The sequence below is a fragment of the Procambarus clarkii genome, chromosome 23, assembly GCF_040958095.1.
Source record: "Procambarus clarkii isolate CNS0578487 chromosome 23, FALCON_Pclarkii_2.0, whole genome shotgun sequence".
Classification (NCBI taxonomy): domain Eukaryota; kingdom Metazoa; phylum Arthropoda; class Malacostraca; order Decapoda; family Cambaridae; genus Procambarus; species Procambarus clarkii.
The window spans coordinates 35233155-35248596 of record NC_091172.1 but is presented as its reverse complement, the minus strand read 5'-3'; the positions used below and the strand labels follow the sequence as shown (position 1 = coordinate 35248596).

Sequence of the window (15442 nt, the reverse complement as noted above, 5' to 3'; positions counted from 1 at the left end):
AGCACTCTAAAAAAAAATACAATAAATACCTTAATAAAATTAAAATCTTACTTTACACAAATTATAGTACAGTAAAAGGCCACAAAATATTCCTTACAGATAAAAAAAATTTAAATATTAATTACTACAAAACCTTTCATTTTACATTTTAAATCCTATTCTGAAAGAGAACAATCCTTATTCTTTTCCCACATTCTTGTTGAATATTGATGCAAGCAGCAAGTGCTTCCTGTTGATATTACCAAAATCAATGTGAAATTCTTTTCTAACTCAATTTTTGTTTTTTGTTTTTTGCAATATTCTTTCAACTAAACTCAATCAAAATGTCTGGAGAGGATTCTGCATATAGCCACCAGCCCTTAAAATTCAATTCCCTTAGGAAGAATAAATTAATCAATGATGAGGGACATTGTATGAACTTGTATTTACAGTACCTTCTTAACATTTCCTGTACAGCTGGTTTCAGCTTGCTGTACGTAATAACTTCCTGTCTGTTGTGGAGAAGAGAGACTACTGTATCAACAGCCCTGAACACTTCTTTAACAAAGCGGTACTTGTATGGCAACAAAAGTTCTTCGGATGGCGTTTCAACCAGATGTTGGAAGCGTTCATATGCAGGAGCCTTAATAGGAGTTTTGTATGGAGTTTTTACAGGAGTTTTTTGTGGACTGAAATAAAATGTTAGATTAGTGAAGATAAACGGCCAATAATGATACTTTATACAATACTGCACCAGCAAGGGACAGTAGGCCTTAACCCAAGATATTACCCCAGTTAGGCATCACAAATTCAATAAAACCACATCTAACCCTTAACCCTTAAACTACACAAATCGTCATATGATGTGTGACATTGAAGGGGTATAATTAAAAAAACCAGCGTCGAATGTAATGAAACGCCATTTTCTGGATGAGGCCCGGAGGCTTCCCAGAGCTTACTAGGCTGATATGCTAATGTCAGACTTTGGCATCAGTCATGTGTATGGAGTTCTGTGAGCCTACCAAGGACCACGAGCCAGAACCTGGGCCTGCTCAGAGAGGCATGGGGAGCAGTGGACACAATTGGGGAAGGAAGGCGGACCCCCCCCCCCCCCACAAGGCAAAAACAACAAGAAAAAAACCACAAGAGGACAATGTACCCCAAGGAACAGAGCCAGCCACTGTGAGTGGTAAAAACAAACTGCGCAGCACCCTGCGCCCCTTATCAGTCCAAACTGCCTCTTCAAGGTAAACAAGGAAGACAAAACCTTCAAGCACCCAAAGGGCAGCCGAAAAACTGAGCAGTAATACGGCCTAGCAGAGGCAGGTCCCAAGGAGCTTGTGGAAGGTAGCCCCAAGGGCAGTACTTACAGGGCACCTAGTGAAGGTAACCCTAGGCGCATGCAGCCCACAGAATAACTCCTGGCTCTCGCACCCCTCGAAGACAGCCACCACACTCTAAGCACAGTGCTGAAAACTCTGGAGCCAGCACAAAACCTCCGCCTCTAACATCAGCCTGAGAACTGAAGGATGGATAGTCGGCGTGTGGGGTCTGGGACTCCCCCTTCCCCCTCCGGGGGGGGGGGGGGAGCTGCGCAGACAGCGGCGCGGCGACGTGTGACGTCATGATCGTTTGCTTGTTTCGTCTAGGGGAGTTCTATCCATTTGTTCGGCTTTTGGTAGGAATATTTTCACCAGAATAGGGGTTTATTTTGGGATGCTTACTTTTCTGGGTGCCTGACCCAGTCAATGGCAGACATAGAATGCTACCAACCACATGGGGGTTTCTATAGGCCAGTGCTCTCCTTGCTTCTTTGAGGGGGGCCAGGTTCTGGCTCGTGGTCCCCTGTAAGCCCATTAAACTCCATACACATGATTGATGCCAAAGTCTGACATTAGCATATCAGCCTAGTAAGCTCCGGGGAGCTGAAGGGGCTCCTCCCAGAAAAAGTGTTAGTGGCTTTGCAAGACTATAATTTCAATAAAACATATATGACCCAGTGCTTCTTGCAAGGGTTTTATATAACAAAATAAAAACTTATACTGTACCTGAGGGGAACATCAACATCCAATGTAGTAAATCTCTTGAGCTGCACATTGACAGCGCCTTTACTTGGAGAAGGTGGCTCCACTGACCGTAGATCAGTAACTGTACTCTGCTTGAACTGTCGAAGTTTCTCATGGCACTGATTTACTTTGAGAAGTTTTGCATGCAGTTCATCCAGCCTACCACACTTTCCCAAGCGCTCTTTGATCTCTTCTGGTGTTAATTTCTGTTGGAAAACATATTTTCAGCATCAGAAATTATATACTTTATTTTTTTGGCAGGGATGTTCAGGCACAGGCCAAATTATATACTAACCCCTGCAAGGTCCTTTCAACAAGGGATTTACAAAAATTAAACTTGACATACATTATAATTATCCCATATCCCACATTCATTGGGCAGGGAATTAAAAAATTAATTAAAATCGGGAATTAAAAAAAAGAAAATTAAGAATTAAAAAAAAAAGCATTGAATGGTTGAATGTAATGAAATGCCATTTTCTGGGCGAGACTTGGAGGCTCCCCGGAGCTATCCAGGCTGATATGTATACCCTTAGACTTTGGCATCTATCAGTGTGGATAGAGTTCTAGGTCTACCAGGGATCACGAGCTAGAACCTGGCCCCCTCAGAGTGGCACGAGGAGCAATGGCTTGTAGAAATGCAGATGTGATTTGGAGCATTCTATATCTGCCATCGACTGGAACAGGCACCCAAAAAGGTAAGCGCTTCAAAACAAACCCCTATTCTGGTTAAAACGAAGAAAATAGACAAATGAGTGAACAGAACTCCCCCAATGAAAATGAGCAAACGAACATGACGTCACACAAACTGCGCCGCATGTCTGTGCAGATCCCCCTTCTCTGAGATGGGGAAAGGGGGAGCCCCTAGACCCACCTCGCAGGCAATCCAACCACCAGTTCTGAGGCTAGATGTCAAAACATGCGAAAAACTGCCAACAGGGGGATAAGGGGGGTTGCCGGGAAGCCTCCGGGTCTCGCCCAGAAAAACGTTGTTTCATTACATTCAACGCTGGTTTTCTGGGGAGGAGCTCCTTCAGCTCCCCGGAGCTACATCACCAAAGATAAAAACTAGAGGGACGTACCCAGGAGGCAGTCGGTGCTCGGACCTCAACTTTAAGTCGAGACAAGTCGAGACACCAGTCTGCAACCGCCGACCCAAAGCAACACAGGCCCTACGAGGCCTAGGAACATTTACGAGGTAGCGTGCAGCCAGGACCCTGTTCAACCGCCAAAAACCCCGCGCCCGAATGTCAGCCCAAGACATGTTACCAAAGATGGCAGCAAGCACAGCAAACTTACAAATGTTATGAGCACGGGGATAGACCACAGGCTGGCTAAACCAAATAATCCTGCTTATGACCTGGGAGACCCGCACCCTAGAACAGGGAAGAAGGGATACCAGGTCCACCCAAAGCACGTCCCCTGCCACAGAGGCCGTGGCGCGCAGATAACGGTGAAGAGCCGCAACCGAACACAACACATGATGCACCCCTGACCGAACCAACCAAGCATCAACAACCCAAGGACCCCTTCGGAAAGCAGCCGACTCATTCTTCGCCAGAAAAGAAGGAGACGGCTGCAAACGAACAAACCAATCAACGCGACCAAAAGAGCAAAAAACCCTGCGCCAGAGGAGAGTATGAAGCTCCCCAACCTGACCCCTTGGCATGTAGAGCAAAATTCTTGCCAAATATTTAAACAATGAAACCGCTGGTCTGAGAGGATGGAAGAGCAGGGGGTACCAAAAGCACCAGAAAGTAACCTGCAATAAATATACAGTATGATGAACCAAAAGAAAATCTCATTATATTAATGCATATTTTTTTTTCTCCAGGACAAAACATCCAAGTAAAAGATGGATGCACCCAACGCAAGGGTGTGTAAATCACGCTGGCAAATACAGTACTGTACTGTAAAATTAATTCAGAAAGGGAAGGAGGGGACACAAACCGCCTCCTCTGTAACAACAACTACTGCCAAGAAGGCACAAAGGCCCAAACAGGGGCAAAAGGAGCCCAAGCACTCTAAGTGGAATCCCCTGAGCTCCAGGAACCTCCAACACATGCCCTGAGCCAGAGTCCTCTTTCATACCCACCATCCCCTGAAGAAATGACGGCAGGGGAAAAGCTTCGAAGATGCGAGTCTGCTGGGTCAACCCAGAAGCCTCGGCGGGAAAATCGAACTTGACCACCTACGTGCCCGAATCGGAAGGGGAAGCCCCTGAAGCAACCCGAGCCTCATACCGAGCTAAAACCCGCCCCGACCCTGAAATTCTTAGATGTTCAGGAGGAAATAGCAGGGCCAACCATGCCCACCTGGGAAGGAAGCAATGACACGGAAGGAACCAAGGTCGAAGTGACCAATGCCCCCAAATCTTGGTCCCTTAAACCCAAACAACCAGGGGTTTATATCCTGGGTCTCCAACCGGGCAACCAATCTAGCTTGTTGCAGCAAGGAGAATCGAGCATGTAACGCAGCCACTGCCTGATCCCCGAGATCAACAGACAAAGAATGAGGAAAGTGAAGCATAAGCGGGGAACAGATTCCGGACCGACAGTGTCCCGGATCCAACATGCAGTGTGATGGAGGCAGTATGGATGATCGTTTCCCTGAGGCAGGGGCAATGAACAACCTATGACTTCGCACAAGGCAAGAGCTTGGAAGAAGTACCCATTGTAAGACTGAGCCCAAAGGGGTTTTTCAGGGACCGTAGGATGAATTAGCCCTACTCCTTCTGGGCTAGCTAAGCCAGTAGAACTGCATCAGGTAGCAGGCAAACTGACCACCAGTAGCAGCTATGAAACCTAGGGGAAAACAGAGGATGACAACAATACAATTTAGGCTTGCTAATAAGAAGCTAAGCAGACCTCCTCTGTCTAAACAAGGCGAGAACATCAGTGAACAAAAAAAGTGAAAATAAAACCCCAGAAGACACACAACAAACAAACTGGCAGTCAAAGAGAGACATCGGCCGCTACGTTGAAGTAAAGCTTGCTGCACCAGCCACAGTGCACCTCCACCCAGGCAATAACACTTCCCTACTTGGGGCAAGACGGAAAGCCCTAGACCCCTGACGTACCCAAAGGGTGAAGATAATATCAAGCGATGAAGTCCTGGAACGGGGAGCGATACCCAAATGCACCATGGAAGATAAGCCTGACACGCAAGGGCAGTACTCACGGAGCACCGAGAGAAGGTCACCCTTGGCACATGCTGCTCCTGTACACTAAGACACCTGGCCACCACACTGCACACAGCTGGAACAGCTACACACGGCAAAAATCCAGAACGGAAACTTGAGGCCAGAGGTAACCGATTCTGATCACTAGCACATCAGTTCATGAACTGAAGTGGTGGGCTGAGGGTAGAGCTAACGAGCGGAAGTGCTAGTCGCATGAAGGGTTGCTTGTTTGGTTTCTTTCTATAGAAGTTATTTTGATCTTTTGGGATGTAGATTGCACAGGTTAACCAGACAGTGGTGTGTTTTGATTCGCCTACCTTTCTGGGTCCTTTCCCCGTCGATTGCAATTGTGACATACTTTAAATGTAATGTGCTCATAGGTCATTGCTCCCTGTGCCTCTCCGAGGGGACCACGTTCTGGCTCGTGGTCTCTGGTAGGCATAAGGACTCCTGTGACTGATGACCCGTAACTAATATAGCACATATCCATTCTGATAACTTCAGGGAGTTAATAGAAACAAAATATAGGTAGAAATAGGGTAGTGAAAAGTTACATATATTAAAATAAAATGCCACTTTTCCCTTCATTACATCATTCACACAATATAACAACACAAACACACACCAGTGATTATCCAGAAGCATCTTACTACACAGTAGGATCAGGTGTATAGTCTCTCTTATGAATACTTCTCTAAAACTGCTTCCATTCTGCATTCTCCCTTATCACTGTTGACACTCAATCCTAACTTTGTCATGCAATTAAATTGCCTAGTCTGCTAATCATCTTCCAAACCCCTCTCTTCCTATACTCAAATTCACTAATACACTTTTCACCCACCTACTATCAGCCATTAAGGACTTAGCAATATATAAACAATGTAATAAATGTAATCTGGCACAGACATGGGACGTAACGACCCCATTACCAACCAATATGTAGTTACACCAGCCACATTTCCTGTATTACAAAAGTTGAGAGGATTGGGCTGGTGACCGCATCCCAATCCCATAAAAGTGAGAAATAGTATAATAATGGGTAAATAATATAATCTATATCCTTTATACACTAACCCTATGTGTATAGGGAAGCCGGTCGGCCAAGCGGACAGCACACTGTACTTGTGATCCTGTGGTCCCGGGTTCGATCCCGGGCGCCGGCGAGAAACAATGGGCAGAGTTTCTTTCACCCTATGCTCCTGTTACCTAGCAGTAAAATAGGTACCTGGGTGTTAGTAAACTATCGCGGGCTGCTTCCTGGGGGTGAAGGCCTGGTCGAGGACCGGGCCGCAGGGACACTAAAGCCCCGAAATCATCTAAGATAACCTCAAGATAACCTTTAAAGGGGGCAATACATATATAGCCGAAGCGAGTAACTACTGCTGGATGGTAACTACCATCCACAGCTATGGATGGTAGGGATACTGTAATTACCTAAGTGTAGTTACAGGACGAGATTTAAACTGAGACTGTGTAAGATTTAAAAGTCCCGCAGCTACACAGGGTTCACATCAGCTTCCTCAGGGTTGTATTAAACAGACGCCATTTAAAAAAAAATTGTGGGCAACATTCCCAAGTGTGAAAGCCTCAGTACTGAGGTATTACAGAAGAGCCCGACAGTGATAAAGACTCTGTATAATGTTCAGATATCAGTGAACCCAATGCTGTTCCAGATGTTCACAGCACTAGCCACAGTGTGCCATTGTTTGGTCCATCTAAGAATCTTCAAATTACTTCTCATGTTCCTTTATGATATAAACTTGTGGAAAAATTATTACCTGCTTGACACCTGCTTGATGGGGTTCTGGGAGTTGTTCTACTCCCAAAGCCTGGCCCGAGGCCAGGCTTGACCTGTGAGAGTTTGGTCCACTAGGATGTTGCTTGAAGTGGCCCGCAGGCCCATATATCCACCACAGCTCGGTTGGTCCGGCACTCCTTGGAGAAAATGATCTAGTTTTCTCTTGAAGATGTCCACGGTTGTTCCGGCAATATCTCTTATGCTCGCTGGGAGAATGTTGAACCGTGGACCTCTTATGTTTATATAGTGTTCTCTGATTGTGCCTATGGCACCCCTGCTCTTCATTGGTTCTATTCTGCATTTTTTTCCATATCGTTCACTCCAGTACGCTATTACAGTATTTTACTGTGTAGATTTAAGACCTGGCCCCTCTAGTACTTTCCACATGTATATTGTTTGATATCTCTCTCGTCTCCTTTCTAGCGAGTATATATGGAGAGCTTTCAGACAATCCCAATAATTTAGGTGCTTTATCGGATCTATGCGTGCCGTATATGTTCTCTGTGTTCCCTCCATTTCTGCAATCTCTCCTGCTCTGAAGGGGAAAGCGATTTCATTTACAGGATTTAGTGACCATGATTCTGATAATAGCAGGATTGTGGTAATTAGCGATGTGCGTAGTATGGTGGGAGGAGGAATCTTGGTGAGGGAGAGAGAGGGAGGTGGCATCAGCTGGCTGGTGTACTTACCTAATTGTGCTTGCGGGGATTGAGCTTTGGCTCTTTGGTCCCGCAGTGTGTGGTGGCCACTGTTATTGTATGGACTCATCATACCAGCTTAATGGTTCGTTATGGTGAACACAAATGTAGATACTGTACTTATCTATTACATGTAATAATGTAATATAGTTAGATATCTATACACTATATAGTGTAATATCAGCAAAAGGAGTATGTTGTGAGGACCCATTTTGGTGAGGGAGGTGGCATTGTCTGCTGGCTGGTGTGTGACTTTTCATGCAGGTTTTTGTGGCCACTATGTTGTTTGGATACCATACCAGCTTAGTTGTACAGTTATGGTGAACAAAACATGTAGATACTTATATATAATGCGTGCATATAGTGTAGTAACAGAAAAAACAGTATGGTGGGAGGAGCAATGTTGGTGAGTGAGGTTGAAGGAGGGTTGAAGGAGGGAGCGAGGGAGGGCTGGCTGGGTGTGGCAGCCCACTCTTGTTGTTCGGACTCACCATACCAACTTGGTGGTTCTCTATGGTGAACAAAACATGCAGATACTTATTACACTATATACAATCCGCCAAACACACACCGAAACTACGATGTTGGTACAACGTTCAAACAAGTTTTTACACCTCCTAACCAGTTATAACAACCAATATAGCAAGTTGTAACAACGTTCTAATACGTCATAAACACGTTAAGCCAAGATGTAACAACTTTATTACAAGTTGTAACAAGCTGAAAATAGCAACAACTTCGGTTTGTTTCCAGGGAAATGATATATATAACAGCAAAACGATTTGTTTATCGTTTTATAAACATAATTGAATAACTAATATACTCACCATACTTTTGAGTATAGCAATGGTTCACACATTTTATTATATAAATATATCACACTACACACTATTGAATAATATTATGGTACTGGAAAAAATAAAAAATCAGACATTTAAATAATTAGGTAATAATATCTTTGTGGCAGTGTATAAAATATGTAATGTCACCTACGATTTTGTTTTATTTTTCCCATGATCAGAGAACACATTTTAACAATCTTAAAAAAAAAAATTAATTTTTTGTGCCTGGCGGTGTCACAAACTATAACCCCAAGCGCTGCCCGGGGGTTAGTCTTGGCCTTATACTGTATATCTTTCCTTGAGACATGCGAATGGTAACTTTTCTTGCCAAAAAAGTGGAAAAAGGGATAATAAATGGAAGTAGAGAATACAAATATTACAGTAAAAAATTTAAAAACAAATTCACTGGAAGAATAATTTGCAGGTGGAAAGAGTTTTCTTCACCTCTGACATTTGTGATCCTGTAATTAATCCAAAGTGTATGCATCAAATTCTCACACCACCGAATGATTTTCTGCAAGATCTCCAGCAAGCACAAAGACATTGAAACAGATTTTCTACTAGACAAGCTACTGTATTTCAATCAACGCCAAAATTAAACAAATTTAAAGAAATACAGTACTATACAGTACTTACAATTCCTTCTCTCTTTGTTGTCTTTGATGGAGCACTCAGGAGCTTCCTGAAAATAAATTATATTAAAAATACATAAAATATAGCTTACCAAAAATTAATACACCTAAATTTATTATGAACTTATAAACGTCCGTAGATATAAAATAAGTTGAAAAATGGGGAGGTACTGTACAGGTACATCCATTTAATTACTTTAACTACCATATTCAAGCTGTGTCTACAGTCTGAAGGAGTACAGTATAATGTCCCCTAATGAGGACTTCTTTCTAGTCTGGGAAAAAAAATAAAGTACAGAGATGGGGACTGAGAAAAAAGGGAAGGAAGCAAAAAAACAATAGAAGCAGTGAAATTTAAAATATGAGGCTATAAAGGACCAAGGAATAAATAACCAGGAGCAGAAAGGACATGCAATTACAAATAATGCATAGGACATGTTGGATCCAATCCCACAACAGATATACTCTACTCTCTAAATATTTAGGAGATATACATACCTTGCTCTCATCTTTGTGTTTAGTGTCATCCTCTCCATGGTTCCATGATAAGCTTCTTCTTAGCAGATCTTTGTGCAGTCTCTGGTTGGCCACCGATTTTAGTCTTGGATCCTTCTGGAGTTTTATATCCATTGTCCTCGTCAATCTGCTTTCTCTTTTTTCGTTTCGTCTCTTCATCTTCATCCCTTTTTCTTTTTGGAGTTACTGGTGGTCTAAGATTTTCTTCCCTTTTCAAATGGCAGTTTGTAGTGGTTAAGGTTTCTTCTGCTTTAGTCTGAAAAATAAATTATCAATTGCTACAGACAGTCTAACTAGAGATTCTGAAATAATACTTTCATGAAACTCAGAGGAAACCACTACGAAAAAGTTTCCTTCACAACCTTTATAAAGTTTAGTAAATCCTTACAAACATGAGAGTAAAGACCATTCTAGTACTGCCAGACATGGGCTAGTAAATGTTTTCAGTTAGATGACAAATTACTGCAAGAGAGGAGATTTTACAGCCCACTCTGACTCGTATAGTGGATTTATTTGCTTGCAAAGTGCTTGCAATGGTCAGATTCCACATCCATGATCTGATTCCATCCATCACAATTGAATGTCAACTGGATCCCCTTCTCCTGCTTTCAATATAGCCTTGTTGTGTTCATCTGTCTCGTCCGAGTGATAATCGACGAGACTGAATTGTTACCTAGTGGGAAGGGTACCCCTCCTCCCTAAGTTAAGTGGAGTATTTGGAGCTGCAAGGTGGTAGTAAGGGTAAGCAGATGACTTATGATATCTTATTATTATGGGCGATACGTATGTTTATTTTTGTCAGCCGGTCCTACCTCATGACAAGACAAATGAGGAACTGAAGTTGATTCTTATGAAATCTCACACACAAGTATGAGTGAGGAAAATGGATCACACTATCAATTTATTAAATTTATTCTAATAGTTTGAAGTTGCATTCAATTAGAATATAGAAATAACTCTTAAATAAGCATTCGAATCCTCGCATCGACTACAAGAGTGAGAGGTAGGCAATGATGCCATCACTTGGGAGGCTGCTTGCTTGTTAGTGAAACACATGTTGACATGCTATACAAATATTGGACATTTGTATAGCTTGTCATCAACAGTAATTCAGTTGATTACTGCTGTTCAGATGTCCACATCTCTACTCCAACTCACACTTATTGATAAGTGAACCTCTGTATCTATTATTTACATATTTCTAGCCAGATGTGTACGATCAGGGAGACTAGGGGGTTGAGCTGTTTATGAACGCGATTATAAACACAAACAAGTGTTAGTCCTTTGATTCTACTAATTAGGGATACTGAATTTAATTGAATAATTATAAATTAATATCATTCAATCTAATAGTAGAAATTATCAGTAGGAAAGTCGTGTTAACTAAAACCAGTCAGATGTGAGGCAGCCATATTGAACACGAGACCTGCTCTGTTCTATGGATGACATACGATGTTTCAGCTGCTCTGAGATGTCTTCTAGACAGCTAAGCTATATTGTTTTACTAACTAGTTCAGACAGTGTAGGAAGTTATATAAATCAATTCATTAATCAGGAATAAACTTGGAGTAGCAGAATTAATATTTTAAATCAAACATAATTAAATAAAAAGTACTGCACAGCCGGGGACTGTGCGGGAATTGTGAAACAAGAACCTTCCAGTATACAGTCTGCTTATTTATCAAATAAATTTATCAATTTTTTACACATCTCCCTCAAAGCTTTACCGACATCCACAGATACAAGTTCATTATGGTAAATACATATGTAGATAGGCATATACAATATGTGCATATAGTGTAATAACAGCAAAAACACTCATATTTTAATGCAGTGCAGTTGTTAATGCCAACCACCCGAAATTCAACCACCCGGCCAACCACTCCCCAAATTCAGTTGTGGAGCCAGTCGGCCGAGCGGACAGCACGCTGGACTTGTGATCCTGTGGTCCCGGGTTCAATCCCGGGTGCCGGCGAGAAACAATGGGCAGAGTTTCTTTCACCCTATGTCCCTGTTACCTAGCAGTAAAATAGGTACCTGGGTGTTAGTCAGCCGTCACTGGGCTGCTTCCTGGGGGGTGGAGGCCTGGTCGGGGACTGGGCCACGGGGACACTAAAGCCCTGAAATCATCTCAAGATAACCCCTCATGGAGTAGAGGAACTTAAAGCAAAAACTTCAAAAGATCAGATGTAACACAAACAAGAAGCAATGGGTTCAAGCTCAACAAGCCACAATATAGGACTGAAAAAGGTTATGCTTTTTCACCCAACAGTGCTATAAACCTATGGAACTGCCTACCCGCCAAAGCCGTAAATGCCAAAACACTTGAATTTTATACTGCCTAAAAAATCATTAGGATAAATGAGGGGGACCTATGACAAGCCACCGGGTTTCTGTCCTCATCGAGGTCACTAGAGTGCTAGTGACCCTTAGGTAACTTCGTTCCAAAGAATTTTTTATTTTTTCATTTTATTTATACATATAGCAGAGTTCTTACATTCTTATAAAGCTACTAGTACGCATAGTGTTTCCTTAACCCTAATTTTCCCGGGAATACGACCCACCAAATTGTTTCAACAACCAGGTACTCATTCACTGCTGGGTGAATAGAGGCTTCATTTAAGGACTAGTGCCCAGTCACTCAGGCCAAAGTGCTCGCAAAGTGCCTGGAGAGTGTCTTAAGACTATGACAAGAGGGACTGCTTTCTACCCTGGTAATCACCCAATTAGATAAACATAAAAAAAAATAAAAAAAATCCTTTAACGAAGCACGTGTGTATATTTAACCTAACCCCGCCGTCTCCTACCTGCAGACGCTGGCCTACATTAAGCCCAGTAGATTTGCTGCTGACAAACACAAACTCGCCAATGTCAGCCGTTCCATCCTTCTCCGCTATCTTCGCCTGCACCCTCTTCGTAACGATTCCTGATAATGCATTTTTGCCATTTTTTGCGAAATTTGTGTCACGGGCGCTTTTCCTATTCTTGAAAAACTGTCGCAGATTAGTTTGTGTGGCGGCCATCGTAAGCTTGTAAACAATGCCGTCTTCCCGCCAACCTCGATTTGTAGACTCGCTTTAAGTTGTGACTACATTCTTTAGGGTGCTCTTATTTTTCTCTTTGTATACAAAATATACGCATATATGGCGTATGCCACAGTATAAGAATTCTTTAATATTTTAAATAAAGCTAAACCATTAATGCCTTCAATTATTCGAATAAATGCAAATATGATAAGACTTTAAACTAGCTTATGAGCTTATTGAATTTATTTTGGGCCAATAATATAAAATATTACAATACAATACAATACAATACAATTTTATTTAGGTAAGGTACATACATACAATAAATATTTACAAGGATTGTTTGACTTATAGGTAGAGCTAGTACATACAATGCCTAAAGCCACTATTACGCAAAGCGTTTCGGGCATGATAAACTTAAATGACAAGCTTAATACTAATTGAGCATAATGAGTAGAATGAAAACAAGAAATGAAAACAAAGATGAAAAAGCAGCACAAATACAATTATGTCGACAAACAGCGCTCTTTAAAGAAAAAAACAGACATTGGTTGACAATAGAAGGGTAAGGTAGGTTACAGGGAATTTATTAGGTATAGCTTCGCTTTTAACTTAAACTGGTTGAGAGAGGTACAGTCTTTAACATGGTTGGGAAGGTCATTCCACATTCTGGGCCCCTTGATTTGTAGAGCATTTCTAGTTTGATTAAGTCGTACTCTAGGAATATCAAAACTGTATTTATTTCTGGTGTGATGCTCATGGGTTCTGATACAACCTTCTATGAAGCTTTTGAGATCAGGATTGGCATTATAGTTTAGCGTTTTATATATGTATAATACACATGAGAGAATGTGCAGTGACTTAATGTCTAACATATTCAGAGATTTAAGATTAAGATTAAGATTTCAGAGATTAAACTTTGTAACCATTCAATTGTTCCAGCACCGTGGGAGATTACACCCTTTCCAATTTTAATCCCTCCCTTTCCACCCAAGAAGCAAATTTGAGATACACTGGACTATATCCAATCTTAGTCTATCGGTACCTTGGCCTCAATGTCGGCTCTAACAAGGGGAAGAAAGAGGAGCTCAATCAACTCATAGGAACATGCAAAAGTCGACTTTCATGGCAAAAGTCATGGCTTTCATGGCACTGAAAGCCATGACCTGGAATGGACATGGAGCCTCTATTGCCGTGCTTAAAATGATGTACACAGCCTATGTGCGCTCCGTCATAGACTATGCCGCACCAGTTTTATGCAACTACTCCCAAAGCGATATGAAAAGGCTCGAGAGCATTCAGAATGAAGCCATGGCAATCATTCTTGGAGTTCCAAGAACTCTGGAACCATTCAATTGTCAAAACAAAACACACAAAACACAAAACAAAAACACAAAACGCAAAACGTCTAATCTATGAGAGGAGTTGTCCCTTCCCAGTGTTAAAAGCAGAACTAAGGAGCTAAATGTTAAGCTTGCAATTGTTAAGCCAGAGATCCCCATTACAATGATATTGCTAAGAAAAAAATGAGTTCTGTGCTACTTTCAGGGGAAAACAGGAAAAGCAAAAAAATGGCATCACAGATCAGTCTGCTACCTTGAAGAACTTCACCTGCTTGAGCAAGCCCGTGAGCTCCTGCCTGTAGAGAGGTTACCTCCCTGGGAGGATGACTCGTGCAAGATCATCGTCAATGAAATGGCAACGAAAAAAATCCAACATGTTACCACAAGAAATGGGGTACAAGTGTAGCGAGTAGATTATCCCAATAATATACTCGCTCCAAATGCTTTGTTAATATTCCTGTCAACCTTTGGAGATGAATGAGGTGAGGCGTTGCCCGGGCATATAAGCAGCAGAATAGCAAACATTAACCAGAGTCTACTTTCAAGTGTGGTCTAGAGCAGACACTTGCGAGATACTGTACCGACGCTCAGTGCGCTCAACTCACACCAAAGTATCACCTGTGTACTTCTGTATATTAGACTAAATATATATATAGTATCTTAGTGTCTGTGTTTATTGTCACCATACTTTACGTAACAATAGAACCGTTACATTGGTGACCCCAGAGAGTTTCGACGATACCCAGCCACGATGGACTACAACATGGACTCTCACTGGACCTCCACTGCTGCTGCTTGCTGTGGACCGCAGCCACCTGTCATGGAACGTTGCCAACACCCTTGCCACAGCTATGATTTTCATCGCGATCGTCTCTGCATTTTCATCTACTACGGCTTGCTGCTCCACGATCACTACTCACTCATCTGGCAGCTTCATCAGTAACTACAAAATGTGGGATCTACAGCCTGTCCTGCCGACTCTCCGTCGCTGCCAGGGCACTGCTTGTTCTACAGGGGCGCCCACGAAAGCTGCTCTTTCGTCAGATTCATGTACACGTTCACTGCATTCTGATACTCTGCCGACTCAAGCACTTTGCGCAGTACAGGACTTACAGCTTGCGTTTCCGACACTTCGTCGCCTTCAGGACAATTCAGCTCTAGATGTGATTACCTCGTTGTCCTAACTACGTGCCTACATTACCTCCTAATGTCCTGGTGCCCGAGCCCATCCGCCCCGGATCTAAATGCTCCACCAGCGACCCAAGGACGCAACAATTATGCACATTCTTCTCTCCTGCTACACCGAGCTTGTCCACACACTGCCTACATCTTTTGGTACCAGACTACAATTTCCACAGTCA

General features: G+C 42.5%; 1 protein-coding gene across 1 annotated transcript in view; it reads right to left on the bottom strand.

The window, feature by feature from the left end:
- Nucleotides 1-12784, bottom strand: part of dup (double parked) — a 28315-nt gene extending 15531 nt beyond the window's left edge. Inside the window, 4 exon segments of the mRNA XM_069330171.1 lie at nt 435-668; nt 2028-2271; nt 9737-9968; nt 12520-12784. Coding sequence (XP_069186272.1) covers nt 435-668; nt 2028-2271; nt 9737-9968; nt 12520-12735 — 926 coding nt within the window. The 5' untranslated portion in view covers nt 12736-12784.
- Nucleotides 12785-15442: the final 2658 nt, after the last annotated feature.